The 22,006-nt window shown below is 50.5% G+C and overlaps 2 protein-coding genes across 3 annotated transcripts; both read left to right on the top strand.

The window, feature by feature from the left end:
* Nucleotides 1–11,229: 11,229 nt before the first annotated feature.
* Nucleotides 11,230–16,905, top strand: THUMPD3 (THUMP domain containing 3). Of its 2 annotated transcripts, none has more exons than XM_058031668.1 (9): nt 11,230–11,546; nt 11,934–12,011; nt 12,510–13,052; nt 13,871–14,001; nt 14,425–14,494; nt 14,887–15,002; nt 15,100–15,207; nt 15,450–15,573; nt 15,785–16,905. In XM_058031668.1, exons 1-9 carry the CDS (start codon nt 11,325–11,327, stop codon nt 15,914–15,916), a joined length of 1,524 nt encoding a protein of 507 aa, XP_057887651.1. In that variant the 5' UTR covers nt 11,230–11,324; the 3' UTR covers nt 15,917–16,905. The 2 variants fall into 2 exon arrangements, with proteins under 2 accessions (XP_057887651.1, XP_057887650.1); XM_058031667.1 differs by having other exon boundaries at nt 15,097–15,207.
* A 503-nt stretch (nt 16,906–17,408) lies between these two features.
* On the top strand, nt 17,409–19,918 carry VHL (von Hippel-Lindau tumor suppressor). The gene is made up of 3 exons (XM_058031672.1): nt 17,409–17,637; nt 18,040–18,150; nt 18,527–19,918. The coding sequence occupies exons 1-3, from the start codon at nt 17,409–17,411 to the stop codon at nt 18,697–18,699; spliced, it is 513 nt and encodes a 170-aa protein (XP_057887655.1). The 3' UTR covers nt 18,700–19,918.
* Nucleotides 19,919–22,006: the final 2,088 nt, after the last annotated feature.

Here is a 22,006-nt window from a genome sequence, read left to right as displayed (position 1 = left end):
GTGGCTGCTGCACCCCTAGAAGTGTTCAAGGCCAGGCTGGATGGGGCTTGGAGAAACCTGGTCTGGTCCTAATTACAGGGTAAGTTATTGGTGCTGCTGACAGCACAATGCTGCACCTGGGCAGGTAGAAGCTGCAGGGACAAGATGTGTTTACATTTATCATTCCAGTGCTGGATGTAAAGACCTTGGGACCTGAAGCAAGGAAGGAAAATAGTGCCTATTCAACTTCATGCAGCTCACACTTGGTCATGATGATGGGGGCATGGCCATGGCAGGTAGAGCGGCCTCTCTTTTTGTCTGTCTTGAAAAAAAGACATTTAGCCACTAGATTTTCCTTAAAAATTAATTCTAATTCTGGAAACACGCCAAAGGAAACAGCCCAACCATCGAGAAAACCGAGCAGCAAGGAACCAAAGAGAAATAGCTACGCCATGGTGTGCCACCCACGGCACAGGCGTCCTGGCAGCAGCGGCGGCCGTGCCCGGGGCCAGAGCCCGGCAGCCCAGCTCGGGAGCTCAGCGCCGGGACCCGAGGGGCTGCGGGGACACCCTCACCCGGAGCGCTGGGCCTGGAGCCGGGCACTGCCCCGCGGGCCCGGCAGCGCTCCGCCAGGGAAATGAGCGACCCTGGCACAGCGGGGGAACGCGCACCGAGCCGCGCCGAGCCCCGGCCCAGGCTGCGACACGCGGGACCGGCGGGGCCGCACGCACCGACAGCCGGGACCGGCGGAGAGACCCGCGCTCCCCACGGACCAACACCCGGGACCGGCGGGGCCGCACGCACCGACAGCCGGGACCGGCGGAGAGACCCGCGCTCCCCGCGGACCAACACCCGGGACCGGCGGGGCCGCACGCACCGACAGCCGGGACCGGCGGAGAGACCCGCGCTCCCCACGGACCAACACCCGGGACCGGCGGGGCCGCACGCACCGACAGCCGGGACCGGCGGAGAGACCCGCGCTCCCCACGGACCAACACCCGGGCCCGCGGCGCCCCCTCCCGCCCGGGCCCGGCAGCGCCCCGGGAGCAGCGGGGGCGGTGCCGCCGGCGCGGAAGCGGAAAGGGCGGGCGGCGGCGGCGCCTGGCGCGGTGTGCCCGGGTGTCCGGTGGTCGGTCGGGCGCTCCGTTGGCTGTGGGTGGGAAGGTGAGGGCCGTCGCCCTCCCCGGGCAGCCGGCATGGCGGAGGCGGCCGGTGACGCGGGGCTGGGTCCGGCCGCAGCCCAGGAAGGCGCGGAGCTGGCGGAGCTGGCGGCCGTGATCGGCGCCACCGTGCCCACGGGGTTCGAGCAGACGGCGGCCGAGGAGGTGCGGGAGAAGCTGGGCTCGGCCTCCAGGATCAGCAAGGATCGGGGCAAGATCTACTTCGAGGTCCCGGCCCGGAGCCTGCCTCAGGTCCGTGCGAGCTCGGACTAACACCCGGTACCGGCGGGGCCGCACGGACCGACACCCGGGACCGGCGGAGAGACCCGCGCTCCCCACGGACCAACACCCGGCGCCGCACGCACCGACAGCCGGGACCGGCGGGGAGACCCGCGCTCCTTTATATTGTTCGTATTTGTAATTTTTAAAATCAAAACCCTGCCTATTGGCAAATAAAAAATCCGCTTTATTTAACTGTTTTAAAAAATATATATATATTTATAATTTTGATATGTATATTTATCATTTGTTAAATATTATAACATATTGATGTACTGTATTTAGAAATACTTTATACATATTTCCTGTAATATGTTATAATACTTTATATACAGTATTACTTGCATTATGTATTATATCAATTTTTATTTTTCCATATTTATGAATATTTTCTATTTCTAGATATGTCTGCATATATTTGTCATACATTTCTATATTTATTTTTTGATTGGGGTTTCTATTTCTAATATCTATTTTTACACATCTATAAACATATATAATATCCTGTATTAAAATTATATCTTATTGTAATATATAACGATATATGTTACATGGATTTTTATTAATATATTCGATTTGATTTACATTTTAGGATTTTTATTCTCACTTCAATACATATATTGTTTTGTTTAATTAGCGTTACACTTAAATTTTACATTTAAAATCCAATTCCTAAATAAAATGACAAACAGTGTTGAATTCCCACCAATATCTTCCAAAAACTTTAAGATACCTCCAACAGCCAAGCAACTGCCAGCGAAAAAACCACACAACACTCTTTTCGATAACAATTCTCATTGTTAAAATGAGAAAAATGGAACAAAAATAAAAGGAAACCCTATTGAAACACACACAGCAAATCACAGAAACTACTGAAAAAAATGAAACCAGCCTAATAAACTCCAAACAGTGCCACTGATCCTGAATGTTACTAAAAAAAAATAAACAAAATTCTATCTCTACACTAACTCAAAGAATAAACAATCCTGTGTAAAAATAACTTTAAAAACCGAACTAATTAACGAAATGGGAAAAAAAAAATCTCAACCCCTAAAAACTAAGAAAACAACTACCCAAATAAATACTTAAAAAGACCCACCATGTAAAAATACTCATATTCCCAAAACTAAATCTGAAAAATAACAACCAAATACATCAAAGGACACACTCACGCTAATAAAAGCCACCGCAACAGAATTAAAATGCGAACCGCTGCTTCACGCTACGACCCGTAAAAACCATTGCACGCCTTTCAAAACATAATACCCTGGAAAAAAAAAAAAATCCGACTACAAAACCCAATCCGAAACGAACCATTATCATCCCTACCGGCACCGAGAACCGTGCCGCTCAGGAAGAACACCGTGTCCCTTAGCGGACAGCCGCTGCAAACCGAACCCAGCGATGCCATCAACGCCTCCAAAGCGCCTCCGAGCCACGGCACCGCCGAACTTGGAGCGGCCGAACCCCGCGCTCGCTGCCGGCCCCGGGCGGAGCGCGGCTCCCGGCAGGAAAGCGGCTCCTGCGGCGGCTGCTCCGGCGCGCGGGGCCGGCGCCGTCCCGGGGAGCCCCGCCCGCTGCCCCTGCCCGGCGGGGCCGGCACCGGGCCCGGGGCTACCGGCGGCGCCCGAGCCCCGCGCCCAGAGCGGACGGAGCGGCCGGCACTGCCCGGGCCGGCGCAGCAGCGCCCGCGCCGCCTCTGCCGCCCTTGGCCGGCCCGGCCCGGCTCCGCTCGGCTCCGCACGGCTCGCACCGGCGCGGCTCCGCCACTGCCGCCCTCGGCCGGCCCGGCCGCGCCGAATCCCCCGTGCGCCCCGGCAGCTGCCCGGGCCGTGCCAGCAGCGCTCCCGAGCGGGAACGTTCCGCGCCGGGCCGCGGGCACGGGCAGCGCCCTCCAATGCAGCAGCACAGCCCCATTGCAGCCCTGCAAACGCTGCCGGAGCTGCGGCTTCCCCCAACCCAACCCCGAAACTGACGCCGCAGGCGGGCTCACCTCACTTCAACAAGGGCAAAGAAATGCGTTCTCCCCTCCAATTTCACCCCCTAGGAGAGCAGAAAAGAAGGGGTGCTCCTCAAATGAAAGCCTTCGACTGATGGGAAAGGGCGATTTAGACCTCCATTTCAAACCCTTGAAAAGGAGGGACACCAGGGCTGCCCCCTCCATTTAAACCCTCGGGTGATGAAAATGGGGTGGGCTGCCTTCAAATCAAACCCATAATACCACAAGAATATTTTTCCCATTCCCCTTAAAATAGAACGCAGGGATTCCCTGTCACCCCCGGGATACCCCTAACAGCCTGGAAAAGGCAGCTTTTCCTGCAATCAACACCCTTAAAACCACAAGTCAAGAGGGATCCCCTCAGTTCAAACACAGACAATAAGAGAAGAGGAGCTGCTTCCTTCTCCTTAATCCCTTTTGTCCTCATGAACTCCACTTTTGTTCCTGGGGACCCGGGGAGGGACTGGCAAGATGAAATTGCACAGGGGAAGGAGAAAATTCCCCGCTCCGAACCCACACGGGCTCACCTGTTCGGCTGCTGCTCCCCGGCACAAAGATTCGTCCCTCGGCACCTCCTTTAAGCGATGCTCCACGTACCCAAGCGCGGATCCAGGTGTTGCCCCCGACCCTGTGGGAAGCTCTCGCAGTCCTTCCATGAGACAGCGCCGGGAGCGCCCCATAAACCCCTCCACTCAGCAGCTCCATGCAAAAGGGAGCTGAGGCAAAGCCTCCCCCTAAAACAGCCTCGCCCCGGCAGGAGCCGGCCCCTCATCATCCTCACACTCACACCTGGGCTGCTCCGAGCCCCCATCATCCTCACAGCTCACACCTGGGCTGCTCCGACCCCCCATCATCCTCACAGCTCACACCTGGGCTGCTCCGAGCCCCCATCATCCTCACACTCACACCTGGTGCTGATCTGAGCCCCCATCATCCTCACACTCACACCTGGGCTGCTCCCAGCCCCCATCATATATTTTTCATATTTATATTCGCATGTATATTTAGAATTTATATTACTGTATAATAAAAATTATATTATATATTGCATCTCTTCATGTTACTTACATAGATTTCTATTTCTATTTCTATTCATAGTTTGGTATTATATCTTTATATCTCTATATATTATTATATATTTCTGTATGTCGATTTACATTTCTATAGTACTTATATTATTTAAAATAAAACCCCTGCCTCTAATGAAATAAAAAGCAAAGACACCCCTTTCTTTAAAACACATTTAACATTTTAAAAATAATTTTGTTTGTCATAATTCTATTCACATCTATATTTGTAATTTTCATTTGTTATATTTATAGATATTATATATATTGGAGAGAATACCTTTTTATATAATAATAGATATATTCTTTTGACACAATATATTTCTTTTACTTATATTTATATATAATAAATATTTATTGATATCGACATATATATGATATATTTGGATTTCTAGTTTTATATTTTTTATGAAATCTCCGGCCTATACCCCAATAAAAGCCAAACAATCCCCAATTTATTTAAACTATATTTAAACATAAATCCTGTCACGGCTGCATTGCACAGCAGTGCCCCAAGCTAATCTGACACTTGTTCATCTCCTGGACCTGAATCTTAACCCGCTCACCTTGATCGCACCTGGCAGAACCATTTTCGTACCTTTTTCTGGCATTTCGTGTTTTTGTTTTTTTTTGTCTTGAGTTTTTGTGGCCTTTATTGTCTCTCTTTCTTGCCTTGTTTCTTGGGGCTTTTACTCCCTTTTTCCTTGATTTTTTTCTGGCATTTCTTGGGGTTTTTTCTTCGTTTCTTCTTGCCCATTTTGGTGTTTTTCCTTGCCCCCCTTGGGGTTTTTTTTTCTGGTTTTTTTTTTGGTGTTTTTTTTTTTTTTCTGGGTGTTTCTTTGCCATTTTGTTTTTTTTTTTTTTTCTGGATTTTTCTTCCCCATCTTTGTTTTTTGTTCTGATTTTATTTCTTGCCCATCTTGGGGTTTTTCCCTGGTCTGTTTTCAGGGATTTTTCTTGCCCATCTTTGGTTCTTTTCTGTTTTATTTTTTCTGGGTTTTTCTCAGGGTTTTTTTCCATTTTTTTTTTCTGGGATTTTTCTCGCCCATCTTGGGGTTCTATTCTGGGCTTTTTCTTGCCCATCTTGGGGTTTTCTTCTGCGTTTTTCTTGCCCATCTTGTTGTTGTTGTTTGGGGTTTTTTGTTTGTTTGGTTTTGGTTTTTTTTCCTGGTTTTTTTTTTCTGTGGTATTTCTGGGATTTTTCTTGCCCATCTTGGGGTTTTTTTGGGGGGGGGGTGGTTTTCTCGCCCATCTCGAGGTTTTTTTCTGTGGGTTTGTTTTTTGTTGGTTTTTTATCTTTTCTTTTTCTTTTTTTTCCCCCTAGGTTTCTCCTTGCCCTCCTGGTTTTTGTTTTTTTTTCTTTTTTTTTTTTTTTGTCTTCTTTCTTTCTTTCTTTCTTTCTTTCTTTCTTTCTTTCTTTCTTTCTTTCTTTCTTTCTTTCTTTCTTCCTTCCTTCCTTCCTTCCTTCCTTCCTTCCTTCCTTCCTTCCTTCCTTTCTTCCTTTCTTCCTTTCTTTCTTCCTTTCTTCCTTCCTTTCTTTCACCTTTTACGACAGTCGCGATTTACGACCGTCATTACGACAGTTACGCTTTACGGCAGCTTTTACGACAGCCGCGCTTTACGACCGTCTTTACGACAGTCGCGCTTTACGGCAGCTTTTACGACAGTAGCGCTTTACGACCGTCTTTACGACAGTCGCGCTTTACGGCACCTTTTACGACAGTCGCGCTTTACGGCCGTATTTACGACAGTCGCGCTTTACGGCCGTATTTACGACAGTCGCGCTTTACGGCAGCTTTTACGACAGTCGCGCTTTACGACACCTTTTACGACAGTCGCGCTTTACGGCAGCTTTTACGACAGTCGCGCTTTACGGCCGTATTTACGACAGTCGCACTTTACGGCCGTATTTACGACAGTCGCGCTTTACGGCAGATTTTACGACAGTCGCGCTTTACGACACCTTTTTACGACAGTCGCACTTTACGGCACCTTTTACGACAGTCGCGCTTTACGGCACCTTTTACGACAGTCGCGCTTTACGACAGCTTTTACGACAGTCGCGCTTTACGGTCGTATTTACGACAGTAGCGCTTTACGGCAGCTTTTACGACAGTCGTGCTTTACGGCAGCTTTTACGACAGTCGCGCTTTACGGCCGTATTTACGACAGTCGCGCTTTACGGCCGCTTTTACGACAGTCGCGCTTTACGGCAGCTTTTACGACAGTCGCGCTTTACGGCCGTATTTACGACAGTCGCGCTTTACGGCACCTTTTACGACAGTCGCGCTTTACGGCAGCTTTTACGACAGTCGCGCTTTACGGCCGTATTTACGACAGTCGCGCTTTACGGCAGCTTTTACGACAGTCGCGCTTTACGGCCGTATTTACGACAGTCGCGCTTTACGGCAGCTTTTACGACAGTCGCGCTTTACGGCAGCTTTTACGACAGTCGCGCTTTACGGCCGTATTTACGACAGTCGCGCTTTACGGCCGTATTTACGACAGTCGCGCTTTACGGCAGCTTTTACGACAGTCGCGCTTTACGACACCTTTTACGACAGTCGTGCTTTACGGCAGCTTTTACGACAGTCGCGCTTTACGGCCGCTTTTACGACAGTCGCGCTTTACGGCACTTTTTACGACAGTTGCGCTTTACGACCGTATTTACGACAGTCGCGCTTTACGGCAGCTTTTACGACAGTCGCGCTTTACGGCCGTATTTACGACAGACGCGCTTTACGACCGTCTTTTCGACAGTCGCGCTTTACGGCAGCTTTTACGACAGTCGCGCTTTACGGCCGTATTTACGACAGTCGCGCTTTCCGGCACCTTTTACGACAGTCGCGCTTTACGGCCGTATTTACGACAGTCGCGCTTTACGGCCGTATTTACGACAGTCGCGCTTTACGGCACCTTTTACGACAGTCACGCTTTACGGCCGTATTTACAACAGTCGCGCTTTATGGCAGTTTTTACGACAGTCACGCTTTACGACCGTCTTTACGACAGCAACCAATCAGCACCCACTCAGCACCATCTCAGCATCCAATAAGGACCCACTCAGCACCATCTCAGCAATCAATCAGCACCCACTCATAACAATCTCAGCAACAAATCACCACGCCCTCAGGACCATTGCTGCATCCACTCAGCACCATCTCAGCAACCAATCAGCACCCGCTCAGCACCATCTCAGCACCCACTCAGGACCATCTCAGCAACCAATCAGCACTGACTCAGCACCATCTCAGCAACCAATCAGCACCCACTCATAACAATCTCAGCAACCATTTAGCAACCCCTCAGGACCATCGCAGCATCCACTCAGCACCATCTCAGCAACGAATCAGCACCCACTCAGCACCATATCAGCACCCATTCAGCAAAATCTCAGCAAGGAATCAGCACACACTCAGCACCATACCAGCACCATCTCAGCATCATCTCAGCACCCAGTCAGGACCATCTCTGCACCCACTCAGGGCCATCTCAGCAACCAATCACCACCCCCTCAGTACCATCGCAGCATCCACTCAGCACCATCTCAGCTGCAGACTCTGAAGATGCTCAGCAGTGCCCGTGGTAACTTCCCAAGGCTGTATATTTTTAGCATCAGTGGCATTTTGGACTCGGGTAGGAGCTAATCAGGTGTAACAGAAAAATACAACAATGCACGTTGCAGAGTCACAATGAGATTATATATTCCTGAATTGTATTTCCAGATCTGTTAAAAATGACTGTAGGGTTTATTAGTTTTCCATTCTTTAAAGCTCATGCTAGCTCCATCAGCAGCGTGAGCAACCTCAGTCTCCTGGCTGCCAAAGCAGATTCAAGACCATCAAGTTGTATCCCTGGCTGGAAGAGGAAGAAATCCTGAACTGTGCAACCTCTTCCCTTCCTCCCACAGGCCACTGAGGCAGCACAAAGGACTGGACCCCATTAGCCCTGTCTGACTGATCTGCAGTTCACACCACTGGCTGCCTACCCACACTTCATTCAGACCTTGCCAGCACCAGTTGAGGTTAAAATCCCATTAAAAATTCTGAATTGTAAACTACCTAATCTTTGCCTGCTTTTTTGTTTAATTATGTGTGTAGGAATCTTCTCTTTACTAAGTGGTCTCAAAGTAAGCTGGAGTGTCAGGTGAGAAGCAGATGCTGTAGGTTAAAAGGTGATCTGAGCAAACCCCGTGCTAACCCTCACTCCTGTAGTAACCTGTGAGCAGCAGGGAGGTGCTGCACAAGAGGCAGTGACTGCAGCAGCAGAGAGCACGCAGCCAGGATACCACTGAGGAGGAAGTGGCACAGCCCTGCCCGCAGTCCCCTGAAAGCAGAACTTTCTTCAAGAGGTCACAGGAGGGAACAGCCTGGCACCCTCACGTGCATCTTTCTCTGAAAACCTTTCTGTACTGCTCACAGCATTTTTACTTTGGAAGGGCAAAGGTTTGATTTCACTTCTCTGTGCACATATTGCAATGAAACCTAAATTTTTAAAAGTAACCTCTGGAGCCAGGAAGCAGCCTGAAGAACTTTAACCCTTGCAAACTCAAGTGCTGGATGGAATTTATACATGTGCCTATCACTGCAAGACAAACAAGATCACACCAAATTCTTTCTGCAGCTCTGAAATGAATGAGTTCAAAACAAGCAGTTTTTCCAGGCAAGACAGATGCAAGCACAACCTGGCACTTTGGTATTGGAAATTCAATTCTGTAAATTTGTTTATGCCCTAAAAATTAATTAAACCAATCCAAGAAGTTAATTTCAGTTATCCTGGTAAAAATTAGGCAAGTCTTTGGAACAGGTCTCACTGTTTTCACAAAACGCAGAGTGGTAAGGTTAGTGTGTGCACAGAGTTCCTTGCTGAGGAGGCCCCCTCGGCAGTTTCCATTTCACAGATCTCACAGGTGACAAAGCTCGGTCCCTGGGCACAGGTGCACGATCAGTAGGGCAGAGCTGGCCACTCTGACATTTTCAGCACACCCCTCACATTCTGCAGAATGAGCTGCTCATCCCCCGTGGCCTCATCACTGCTGTAACCTCCCAGAGCAGCTCTGCAGCCACCCACACTGCCCCAGCACAAGCTGGCAATTGTGGCTTATTTGTTCCTGTGCAAAATCTGCTGGGGACAGGAAAGGAGGGACGGTCCCCTGTTAACCACACACCTCCAGCAACAAGGTTTGACACACAATTCCTCACTTAGACTTGTGAACTCTTTGTCATGTCTTATCACCCTCAGTGATATCACTTCTAGGGGTGCAGCAGCCTCAGTTCACAGCTCTCGTGACTAAGGCACTGGGCTCACCAGGGCTGCCACAAACACCGACTAATTCTTCCCCCTCCAGTAACCGTTAAGCAGCTAATTCACTTCTCTCCTAATCTCTCAGTGTCAAAATAACATTCCTTTATCCTTTGGCTGCAGATTCCCAAACACCATACTATGTTATCTTTCTCACACACATGAAAGTAGAAAACTTGAGAAAAATTAGGTAATGAGATTAGATACTGGGCAGAAAGTGTTTTCTGTGAGGGTGGTGAGGCCACCAGGTTGCCAGAGAAGCTGTGGCTGCTGCACCCCTAGAAGTGTTCAAGGCCAGGCTGGATGGGGCTTGGAGAAACCTGGTCTGGTCCTAATTACAGGGTAAGTTATTGGTGCTGCTGACAGCACAATGCTGCACCTGGGCAGGTAGAAGCTGCAGGGACAAGATGTGTTTACATTTATCATTCCAGTGCTGGATGTAAAGACCTTGGGACCTGAAGCAAGGAAGGAAAATAGTGCCCATTCAACTTCATGCAGCTCACACTTGGTCATGATGATGGGGGCATGGCCATGGCAGGTAGAGCGGCCTCTCTTTTTGTCTGTCTTGAAAAAAAGACATTTAGCCACTAGATTTTCCTTAAAAATTAATTCTAATTCTGGAAACACACCAAAGGAAACAGCCCAACCATCGAGAAAACCGAGCAGCAAGGAACCAAAGAGAAATGGCTACGCCATGGTGTGCCACCCACAGCACAGGCGTCCTGGCAGCAGCGGCGGCCGTGCCCGGGGCCAGAGCCCGGCAGCCCAGCTCGGGAGCTCAGTGCCGGGACCCGAGGGGCTGCGGGGACACCCTCACCCGGAGCGCTGGGCCTGGAGCCGGGCACTGCCCCGCGGGCCCGGCAGCGCTCCGCCAGGGAAATGAGCGACCCTGGCACAGCGGGGGAACGCGCACCGAGACGCGCCGAGCCCCGGCCCAGGCTGCGACACGCGGGACCGGCGGGGCCGCACGCACCGACAGCCGGGACCGGCGGAGAGACCCGCGCTCCCCACGGACCAACACCCGGGACCGGCGGGGCCGCACGCACCGACAGCCGGGACCGGCGGAGAGACCCGCGCTCCCCACGCCAACACCCGGTACCGGCGGGGCCGCACGCACCGACAGCCGGGACCGGCGGAGAGACCCGCGCTCCCCACGGACCAACACCCGGGACCGGCGGGGCCGCACGCACCGACAGCCGGGACCGGCGGAGAGACCCGCGCTCCCCGCGGACCAACACCCGGGACCGGCGGGGCCGCACGCACCGACAGCCGGGACCGGCGGGGCCGCACGCACCGACAGCCGGGACCGGCGGAGAGACCCGCGCTCCCCACGGACCAACACCCGGCCCGCGGCGCCCCCTCCCGCCCGGGCCCGGCAGCGCCCCGGGAGCAGCGGGGGCGGTGCCGCCGGCGCGGAAGCGGAAAGGGCGGGCGGCGGCGGCGCCTGGCGCGGTGTGCCCGGGTGTCCGGTGGTCGGTCGGGCGCTCCGTTGGCTGTGGGTGGGAAGGTGAGGGCCGTCGCCCTCCCCGGGCAGCCGGCATGGCGGAGGCGGAGGCGGCCGGTGACGCGGGGCTGGGTCCGGCCGCAGCCCAGGAAGGCGCGGAGCTGGCGGAGCTGGCGGCCGTGATCGGCGCCACCGTGCCCACGGGGTTCGAGCAGACGGCGGCCGAGGAGGTGCGGGAGAAGCTGGGCTCGGCCTCCAGGATCAGCAAGGATCGGGGCAAGATCTACTTCGAGGTCCCGGCCCGGAGCCTGCCTCAGGTCCGTGCGAGCTCCCTGCCCCTCTCCGCCCGCCGCTGTTCCCCCTCTGGCCGGTTCCGTTCCGTTCCGTTCCGTTCGGTTCGGTTCGGTTCGGTGGGCCCCGGCCCCTCCGAGCGGAACGGTGTCGGAGCCGCCGGTCCGGACCGCACTCCGCACCGGCCGGGGCCGGCCTGGGTGCAGCAGCGGTATCGTCTTTACCGGGGTGTCCGGGGAACGTGAAATGATAGACGGGGTCAGTGCAAAGACGTAAACTGATAACTCGTGGGGACTAAAGGTGGAAAACCGTGGTCTCTGAAACCTCGACGTAAGGTGGCAAAATTCTGACAACAGTAAACACAGTCCCTACGGCACACGGTTAGGAATGTGTCACCTTTTCATCTCTTCCAGGTCCATCGTCTGAGGTCGGTGGATAATTTATTTGTTGTTGTTCAGGAGTTCAAAGACTATCAATTTAAGGAAAATAAGGTGAATTACTCTTCCTTTTTCTGTCGATTCTGGGGTTTGGAGTGTTGTTTGGGTTTTTTAATTTAAGACTAGTACCAAAATAGTCTGTTTATTTAACAAGTTTTTTGTGATGTTAATCTAGTTCCCTTTTTCTGGCTTGTAAATGGAAGTGTGGCCATGTGGTCTAACATAATTTCTGCAGTTAAATACACTGGCAAAATCTGGGATAAGAGGTGATGCTATGTTTGTAGGTCACAGACATAGAACAGTGAAGTGTCACTTTGGTCACTTAATACGTTGTTGTCTGTAATACAAGGTAAATGATGAAATCCCGTGGGTCTTGTGATTTTCAGTGTAATTCCACTTAGTTATAGCAAAAAACAGACAAAAACCTGTAAGATTTGCTTAAACATGTAATGGATTAATGTTTAATAAACTACTTTGAGATACCTCACAATAAAGGATAACTTTTGAAAGGATGGAATAATTTCGAAGCACCACTGTTTCTCTCTTTTAAAGGAAGATGCTCTAAAGGATTTGGAAGATTTGGTTAAAAAGCTACCCTGGACTGATCCGTTAAAAGTTTGGGAGTTGAACAACAGCTTGAAAAAGAAAAAGACAAAACGCAAAAAACACAATCTGCAGGGTCCTGCAAGCAGAGGGAAGCTGAGTGATGGTGGAGAAGAGGGAGGAGCAGAGCAAAATAACACTAATGACCAGGAGGACTGTGCCCAAACCACTGTGGCTGTGGAAGCCACTGGTGGCCAGGATACAGAGCATCCCCAAGGAGTGACATCCAGAAATGGGGTGGAGGAGGAGGAGGAGGAAGACAATGAGCAGCCAGATGTGAGAGCTGAAGCGCAGGCGAGTGCTGAGAGCGGGAGCAAGGCTGGCGAGGGCCAGACGGGCCAAGGAGAGGCCAAGGTGCTGCGGTTCCGAGTGACGTGCAACAGGGCTGGGGACAAGCACAGCTTCACGTCCAACGAGGCCGCCAGGGACTTCGGTGGAGCCGTGCAGGAGCACTTCCAGTGGAAAGCTGACATGACCAATTTTGATGTGGAGGTATGGTGGCATGCCTTGGAAATACCTACGTTTCTGCAGTACAAATATTTAGCTCTTATTTCTGATGCTTAGAGATCTCCAAACTGTCTTCCAGAGACTCTGGAACTGAAAACTGGTAATGCTGAAATTCACCTCTTCTGAAGTGTTCTTCTCCCTGGCAACAGTGTGTGTGTCCTCTGATGCAAGCACTTGCCTTGCTTTCACCTTCCTCTAATGCTTTGTTTAATAGCAGTCTGAGTCACCAGGAAAGGCTCCAAATGTAAGCTGGTTTTGGGGTGAAGGGGACAGAAGGAATTAACAATAACTGTTTATTTTCCGTCAGGGGAGAGCAGAGGCTGGGAAAATACAACCAGCACCCCTGGCCCTTTCGTGGGTAGGAACCACTGATTTTGAGGGGCAGAAAGACCTAAGTTTTTCTTGCAGCTTTACTAAGGGCTGGCCACTGCCCTGGAGTGCGAGTTCACCTTCCCAGTTAATCTAGTCCCTACCATAAATTACTTTTATTGCTGCTTTTGCAGATGGTTCATTTTGTCTTGCAGGACTTACCCAGCTTCTGCCCCAGACTTACAAACCAAATCTTTTAAGAAGCTGGTGCTGTGGTTATAACGCTTTGAGAGGTCTTGTGCAACAGATTTGGTGTGAATGCTCACCTGAATTCTGTCCTATTAAAATGGTGCTTTGCTTTACTTCCAATAAAAGCTTTTTTATATGTCATTCCTGGATTTTAAATTACCATCTAAGATTGTTCTAAGTATTTACTAGGCATTCTGTGGAAAGCTCCTGTTACTCCTGAAATTCACTTCAAGTTTCTTCTTTAGGTTCTTCTGAATATTCACAGCAGTGAAGTGGTGGTGGGGATTGCATTGACTGAAGAGAGTCTCCACAGACGGAATATCACACACTTCGGACCCACCACACTGCGTTCCACTCTGGCTTACGGCATGCTCAGGTCAGGGCAGTTACATTGTATTATGCTCGGTTAACAAGTCTTTTTGTTTAAGAAACTAAACCTTTTATCTCCCCCGCTGCTTCCTCAGAAGCCATTTCTGTTAACTGTTAAAGAAAAATAAATTTAAAAAAACCCTGGAGTTGCTGACACCATGTGCCTTGTAATAACAGTGAGTGTTTCCCAGCCAAGGAAAGTAAACATTTGCTATATTAGCCAAGTTTCAAAGTAGTGTACCACAGTCTTGAAAGAATTCCACTTCGTTGCTGGTTATAAAAAAAAATGTAACTAGTGGGAAAAATAATCACGTCTATTGTTTTGCTAGAAGGGTAGAATCAGAGTGATTAAAATAGTTCACTTTCCCTTACTTACAGAAATTCAGCTTTTTAAGACATTTCTCACCATATCTTTTCTTCTGTTCCTCAGACTCTGTGATCCCCAGCCCACAGATATCATAGTTGATCCCATGTGTGGTACAGGTGCGATACCAATAGAGGTGATTCTTCCTTGATTTTTTAAACTTAATTAAACTTGTCTATATCTTAGCTATATTCTATTATAGCTGAATAATATGTGTAAATCTTCTTAGTAATGACTGAATAGTAAGCTCCAGTCTCACCAGTTTTTGAACAGAGGCAAATACATTTTTTGTAAATATCCTCATTAAATATCCTCATTTTGCTTCCATAGGATGTAGCAGGAAAACACTAAATCCAAAAGTATTTTGAGCTTTAAAGGTGCAAAATACAGCTATCTGTTACAGAATTCCATATTTCCAGCCATCCACTTGCAGTCGTTTTGTTGTTGTTCTGTCATGTTTGAGAACTTACTCTGTTTTTTTAAATTCAGCAATGTTTATGGTAATGTTGCTTATTATTTCCCCCGCAGGGAGCTGCAGAATGGCCCTGCTGCTACCACATTGCAGGGGATAACAACCCTCAGGCAGTGAAGAGAGCAGCAAACAACATCAGCTCCTTACTGAGGAAAAACGAGAGTAAGGACAGGTGAGAGGAGCCTGAGGGATTTACCTTTCCTGCAGCGTTGCATGCACAGAAATCCACTTTGCATTGATGCGCATGTCTGCTTTTGCTGTTGCAGCAGCGCTGCCCTGGGCGCTCCCCTGGACGTCATCCAGTGGGACATCTGCCGGCTGCCGCTGCGGACGGGCTCCGTGGACGTGGTGGTGACGGACATGCCCTTCGGGAAGCGGTGAGCCGGGCTGGGCTGGGCTGGGCCGGGCTGGGCTGGGGCTCTGTGCTCGCCTGCCTGGGCTGGTGCCCCCCAGCTCCCCAGCTCGCTGCTCACCCGGGGCGCTGTGCAAGGAGTCCTGAGCCCCGGGTTAAAATGAGCTTGAGGTCACCGTGCTCCCGAATGAGCAGATTCGTGTCTGAGACACGGCGGCACTGAGCTGGTGCCAGGGGTCACAGTGGGGATCTGAATGTATCTTGCAGGATAGGGTCGAAGAAGAAGAACTGGGACCTGTACCCAGCCTGCCTGATGGAGATGGGCCGGATCTGTACCCCAGGGACAGGCAGGGCTGTGCTGCTCACCCAGGACAAGAAATGCTTTGCCAAGGTTTGTTCTGTTTTTGAGAGAAAATCAAACCTATTTACGCTTGAAAATACATTGAGAGAATAATTGTAAGCTGCCATCATTACAAAATCATTAGTAACACTTGAATTCAATTGTGGACCTGGAGAGCGCTTTGGTGTTCCCATCAGATGTGATCTGGAATAATAAAATGAATGTCATTGTCCTGACGGCGCTGTGTCTGTTTCTGGTGCAGGCACTGTCGCGCGTGGGGCACATCTGGCGCCGAGCTCAGACCGTGTGGGTGAACGTGGGGGGACTGCACGCTGCCGTGTACCTGCTGAGGCGCACCGCGGAGCCGGCGCAGGACACCAGGCCCTTCTGGTGAGCTGCCTGCAGCACAGGAGACACCCCGGGCTCTGTTGGATGGCCAGCCGGCAAAGCAGACCTCTGAGAGCATCGGTCTGTCAGCTCCAAACCAAACAACCTGTGGAGAAATTGTCACACAAATATTAAACCAGGGATCAACTTGAGAGCTGCCAGTTCTACTGTGTGTTCTGAAACCTTATTTGAATCACCTCTGCTCCCTTCTACCCAAGCTGAAATTCATTAGTGAATTAGTAATTCTTTCCTTGGCTTGAATCTTCTGTTGCATTCTTAAGTTAAACGTTTATTTTTTCTGCTTACAGTAGAAAACATGTTGAGGCAGCTCTGGGTGTAACAGTTAATTTATTTACCGAGCTGTATCTTCACATGACTAACAGTACTACTAAGGCAGTCACCTTAAAGGGTTCAGAGGTAGTATCTCGAGTGCAGTTTTCTAATTTATGCCATTGCTCAAATGTAAACTAACAATAAACCAGTATCTGGTTTTTGTGGTCTGATAAGCAGATTCCAGTTGGCAAACAGTATGCTGTGCTACTGGTTCTCTTGCCTGTTAACTCACCTTAGGGCTAATTACCAGTAAATGTCTGATGTGTATTTCAATGTTCCATTGCCATGGGTGAGGGGGTAACACACAGCCCTAGAAAACAGTCTGTAGTTAACTATTTGAGGACAGAGGTTCTTTTAGCTGTTATATTAAAGAGTTCATGGTTTTGGTGTCTACCGTGGATGCATTGAGGTGGCAGTTTGAATTTCATAGGTAATTTAACTTCCACAGCTATGCTGCCACAGTATTCACAAAAGTATTGTTGCAAATATTTTTTTCTTCTGTGACCATACCAGGATTTCTCAGGCCTCTCACTCTGCTCATCAGAGGCTGAAAACAAATTGCCAGTTCGCCATTTCCATTATGGTGTGTTGATGCTAAGATTGTGTAACTGTTCAGAGGTGAATTAACAAGTATTAAAGTTTTAGAAGTTTTGCATAAAGAAATGAGTCTTAATTGTGTTCTTTTTCTGGTTCGTGTCCAGATTTTCCAACGTCTAGTTAATTTTTCTCAAATGTTAGTGTTTTCATGTGTGTAAGAAAGATAATATAGTGTTTGTGAATCTATAGCTGAAGGATAAAGGAATCTTTTGGTACCCTAAGATCGGGAGAGGAAGGAACCGGCAGCTTAACTGTTACTGGCTGAGGAAGAATTGGTTTGTGGCGCCCTGGTGAGCGCAGTGCCTTAGTCACAGGAGCTGTGAACTGAGCCTGCTGGGCGATAAGACGTGGCAGAGACCTCGCAGCTCTCGGTGACGGCTCGCGTTCCAAGCGCCCGTCGCTGTTTTCCGTCTGTTTGTTAAAATGAGGGGGTTTGAAGGCCCCGCCCCTCGCGCCGGGCCCCGCCCCTCAGCGAGCCTCGCAGCGCATGCGCGGTGGGCGCTGCCTGCCGGGGGGCGGAGTCTCTCGGTGCCGCCCCTGGTGCCTGCGCGCGGCGGGCCGGAGCCGCGATGTCGCCGCCAGGCCCGGGGCGCCCGGGCGGGGCTGGGCCCGAGGCCGGGTCCGGATCCGAGTCCGGGTCCGTGCTGCGCTCGGTCAACACGCGGGAGCTCTCCGAGGTCGTGTTCAACAACCACAGCCCCCGCTGCGTGCTGCCCGTCTGGCTGGACTTCGAGGGCCGGCCGCGCTGCTACCCGGTGCTGCAGCCGCGCAGCGGGCGCGTCATGCGCAGCTACCGGGGTGGGTACGGCGGACGGGACGGGCATGGGCCCCGCGGGGCCCGGGTGGGTGAGCTGATGGCGGTGGAATTTACCCTTTTGCCGTCCCACCATCCCCTTTTTCCTTTCTCTTCCCTTTTTCCTTCTTCCACTCTTACCTTTCCTTTTCCCTTTTTCTCTCTCAATTTCCTTTGCTCTTCTTCTTTCTTTTCCTTTTCCCCCTTTTCCTTTTCCTTTCCTTTTTTCCTCTCCTTTTCCCCTTTTCCCTTTCCCCTCCCCATTCATTCCAGTGACTGGGGCCGTGGTGGTGCCCTGTGCGCACAGGGCTCAGCTGGAGAGCCTGGTCCCTTGCGAGTAGATGCCCCTCAGCGGCGCTCATTAAAAAGTTCTGTAATTGGTGCATTCCCACCTTGTTCCCTGCCAGGGCACCTCTGGCTGTTCCGGGATGCAGGGACCTATGATGGGCTGCTCGTCAACCAGCAGGAGCTGTTCGTGGCAGCCCCCAATGTGACCAAAGCTGACATCACACTGCCAGGTAAGGGACAGGACCACACGTGCTGTAGGGAACTCTGAACCTGGTCTCTCTGGACCTGTTAGGATTAGTGAGAAATCAGATCCTCATGAAATTAAACCTGCTCACACACTGGAAGAGGTGGCGAGGGGTTGTAGGTAGAGCTGTTGTATTGGATGGAGCTGGTGGCAGAGCTCCTTTCAGGAGCGTCTCTGAGGGGTTTCTGCAGGTGCCTCATGGCAGAACCACGTTGGTCTCGTGTCTGGAGAGCCCAGCCTGTGGTGGGTCGCTGCTGCGGGCTCTGCTCTGCGCTCGCGGGCTCAGAGCAGCACTGTTGGCATTGGAGCAGCAGCTGTGGGCCCTCGTGACGAGGCTGTGTTGTGCTTGTGTCTGACTGCAGTGTTCACCCTGAAGGAGAGGTGTCTGCAGGTTGTGCGCAGCCTGGTCAGCCCCGTGGACTACAGGAAACTGGACATTGTTCAGTCGCTATACGAAGAGCTGGAGGATCATCCTGACATTTGGAAGGATCTTCGGCGGCTCTCTCTGGAGAGGAGTGAAGCACTGAGGAACTAAATTGTGGAATAACAGCATTATTCACTTCAGACTCCTCATTACAAACCTCTGAGTGAGCAGTGAGAGTCGCCAGGACACACACCAGCTGATGCCTCCGTTTAACGTTTTGAAACATAAACTCAGTAACTTTGGTGACAGTTAAATCCCAAAGACTGAACAGCACTGGGAGGCATGCTGGGTTCTGATGGTTCAGTTAATTTCTTCATTGCAGCTATCGCAAACTGTAGGGTAAGATCAGGGCAGCTAAATGGAAAATATTCATACAAAGTAATTTTCATTGTAGTAGAAAGCAAATTACGCCAAGGATTAATTTAGCCCAGACTAATGGTTTTAAGAGTCATGAGTGTTGTTTGAGTAATTTGTTTTGATGGAATTTCCCTTTCACATGGTGCCTCAATGTGCCTGTGGGTCACAGAGCATGAGGGGTTTGTACATGAGGTTTGTTTTCTAGCAGTGCCTGAGGGTCTGACAAACGTTACACTGGTGGAAAGATGATGTGTAAATGCTTGCAGGTTATTCTGCCTCTTACCTTTCCATGTACAAAACCATGTCCTATCAGCTCTAGGTCTGACATGTTTTTACTGTCATCATACCTCAAATGCCTTATTTGCCTTTGTCGTAGGATTCTTGCCTGGCTGATCTCAGCCCCACAGAGCAGACCCTCATTTTGGAACACCCTTGTCCCCCACAGCTGCTTCCCCAGCAGCCTGTGCAGGGTTCACAGGAGGTGGAGGCTTTAAGTTCTGTCTTTTCCCCTGGCAGTGCTGTAGTCCAGGTTGTAGTAGGAGGCCTTTTCAGGGAGCGTGGCCTCTTGAGCTGCCTGTGTCTTCTCAGGACCCATGGGAGCTGTACTGGCTCACACAAGCCAGCTCACAAACAGGGCCGTGCTTGCGGCAGGCTGGAGATGTATTCCCCACATCTCAGCGGAATGTGCTCTGGTGTGAACACAGAGAGTTCAAAGCAGCGTAGTTTAGTGTTACATGAATTGTCCATCAAGCAAGATGTGGTGCAGCTCAGGTTAGAAGCAGATTGGATAGATTAACTAAAGCAGGTTATTTCTGTGAATATGTTTCTCTCCAGTTGTACATTTTGAGAATAGCTGTGAAACCGAGAATCTCAATGTATTTTGTAAGTATGCAATGTCTCCCTATTTGTAAACTTGTTTGTGTTATATATTTGAAGAAATTGATCTTTGACATAAAAATGGAAATGCCTGCTAGCTTTCTGACTGTAATTCTGTCAGGTTAAGTCCCCAGTGCCTCCATGTATTCTCGTCATACAGACACTGATGATAGTCTGACAGTCGCTGTGGTTGGGCAGTAAACAGACTCTTTGGACTGTAGAGCCTGCCCAGCCCATTGCTGCAGGGCTGTGTTGTGGCTCTCGTGAACTCTGAGCACAGCTTCAGGCAGCGTCTGGGCAGGAACGGGGCTGCTGCCCAGTTCTGCTCTTAGCACCTCTCACATTTCTCTGAGGGGAAAGTGAGCCCATGCAGGGCTCTGGAGCAGACTGGGGTCAGTGCCCCGGGGAGCCTGAGCGTGGGAGAGTGCTGTTCCCTGCTCCTGGCCCTTCCTGAGGGGAGGTTCCCCCTGCTGTCTGTGGGGCTGTGCGCTGCAGTGAGCATGGCAGCATCGCTGACCTGCTTGGCTGCAGCTTTTCCTGTAATGTGAATTGGTATTAGGTGTTGGGTTTAACAGTCTGTACATGGCACACACCTTCTGGGTATTTCTGAGTTGGGCAGGGTCTGTGATTTCTTGTGTTTCTTATTAGAGTGCATTTCTCTGTTCTGGAGTGCTCCTTTGGATCAGAATAAAAGATTGGAGAAACCCCAGCCGGCTTTAACCCGTGAACATTGGGAAACGCAGTCTCGTAGCAGTTAGTCAGATGGGTTAGTACCGAGTGGAAGCTGTCCTTTCCTTGCGTTGGCCCTGGGTGGTTTCAGTCGGTCCAGCACGGCCTCGTTGGGCACCGCGGGAGCAGCAGAGAGCCGGCGGGGCAGCCGGGGAGCGGAACCCCGGGCAATAAATGCTGCTGACACTGCAGCCCCGGCGCTCGGGCAGGGCTCACAGCACGGCGGAGCCCTGCCCACAGCACTCGGAAAGGGAAGGCCTCCGAGCAGGGACATACAGCATTGTTCCAGCCTCTATTCAGTCGATTTCACTTCCCCAGGAAGAACCTGCGTTACTTGTGACATTCAGGGCAGGACTGAAGTCATACACGTGGTTGGATGTGGTCTTTCCCCTTGTTTCCAGCCGAGGTAAATAGTTCAAATGGTTTCACAAGTTTTTCCAGTACCTAAGGGGAAGAAGTATTTTCTTCCTACTTTTATGCAGTTCTTTGCAACACAATTTCAGTCTCATCTTACATCACTTTCAGAACATTTAGGTGTGTGTCAGAGGGACAGTAAGCAGGGGAAAGGGAGGGGAAAACCCCATAAATGCAACTATTATATCCCAAGGCAGTCTTTGAGTTGTCATATTTTAAATATAATTTTGGTAGTTTTGTTTATTTTTCCCATTCTTTGATCTTATAGCTACAACAATATTGCATTTTTCAGTTTTTCATTGTCACAGCAGAGCTAAGAAGTTAATGATTTCTGAGGCCAGGAGTGTAGAAAACTGCAAAAGTTTGAAAGTTTGAAAACAAGAGTAAGCTGTAACATCTATGCAGAGTACATAGAAATGCTGAATTAAAAGCTGTCAAAACTTAGAGCACTTCTTTCAATTCATACAAATTTGGACCTAGAGCTAAGTATGAACAACAGGACCAGAAGACTGATAGTTACACTGATGTATCTGCTGGCAGTCTGTAGCAGCAGTAGTATGGCAGGAAGGCTCTCCTTTTTGCCAGAAGTATTGGTAATATTTACACTGGCAAATTAATTAATTATACGTTTTTATCAAAATCAGGTTAAGCAAAAAAAAAAAAAAAAAAAAAAAAAAAAAACAGAAAAAATTGTTGACTTTAAGAACATATTTTAAACCTAACCCTTGACAAGCAAGACCTGGCGCTGTGACCAGTTCCGATGTTCTTTAGCTCTCACTCGCTGCCTATCGCACCGTACCGCCGACCATGGGTCGCCGGTGATCCCCGGGGCGCAGCCGTGAGGGCGAGCCCGGCCGGAGGGTCCGTGCGCGGCCCCGCCCGGCGGCTGTGCGGCTCCTCCGGCGGTGCCCGATCCTCTGCGGGCACTGCGGGACGGCCCCAGTGTGTTCGCAGCCGCTCTCCAGAGCAGGCCGGGCCCAAAGGAGCGGCGGGCACGGCGCCCGGGATCGCGGCCCGGCCGGGGCCATCCCGCTGGGCCGCA

The sequence above is a fragment of the Melospiza georgiana genome, chromosome 11 (assembly GCF_028018845.1).
Source record: "Melospiza georgiana isolate bMelGeo1 chromosome 11, bMelGeo1.pri, whole genome shotgun sequence".
Taxonomy (NCBI): Eukaryota; Metazoa; Chordata; class Aves; order Passeriformes; family Passerellidae; genus Melospiza; species Melospiza georgiana.
The sequence above is the reverse complement of the archived record's forward strand: the minus strand, read 5'-3'. Positions and strand labels throughout refer to the sequence as shown.

Excerpts from the sequence above, each read along its gene's own strand:
- THUMPD3 (XM_058031667.1), top strand. The coding sequence starts at position 11,325 with ATGGCGGAGGCGGAGGCGGCCGGTGACGCGGGGCTGGGTCCGGCCGCA. Across the intron at positions 15,208-15,449 it reads GACATGCCCTTCGGGAAGCG|GATAGGGTCGAAGAAGAAGA; the intron begins GTGAGCCGGGCT and ends TGTATCTTGCAG. Across the intron at positions 15,574-15,784 it reads ACAAGAAATGCTTTGCCAAG|GCACTGTCGCGCGTGGGGCA; the intron begins GTTTGTTCTGTT and ends TTTCTGGTGCAG.
- VHL (XM_058031672.1), top strand. The coding sequence starts at position 17,409 with ATGTCGCCGCCAGGCCCGGGGCGCCCGGGCGGGGCTGGGCCCGAGGCC. Across the intron at positions 17,638-18,039 it reads CGTCATGCGCAGCTACCGGG|GGCACCTCTGGCTGTTCCGG; the intron begins GTGGGTACGGCG and ends GTTCCCTGCCAG. Across the intron at positions 18,151-18,526 it reads AGCTGACATCACACTGCCAG|TGTTCACCCTGAAGGAGAGG; the intron begins GTAAGGGACAGG and ends GTCTGACTGCAG.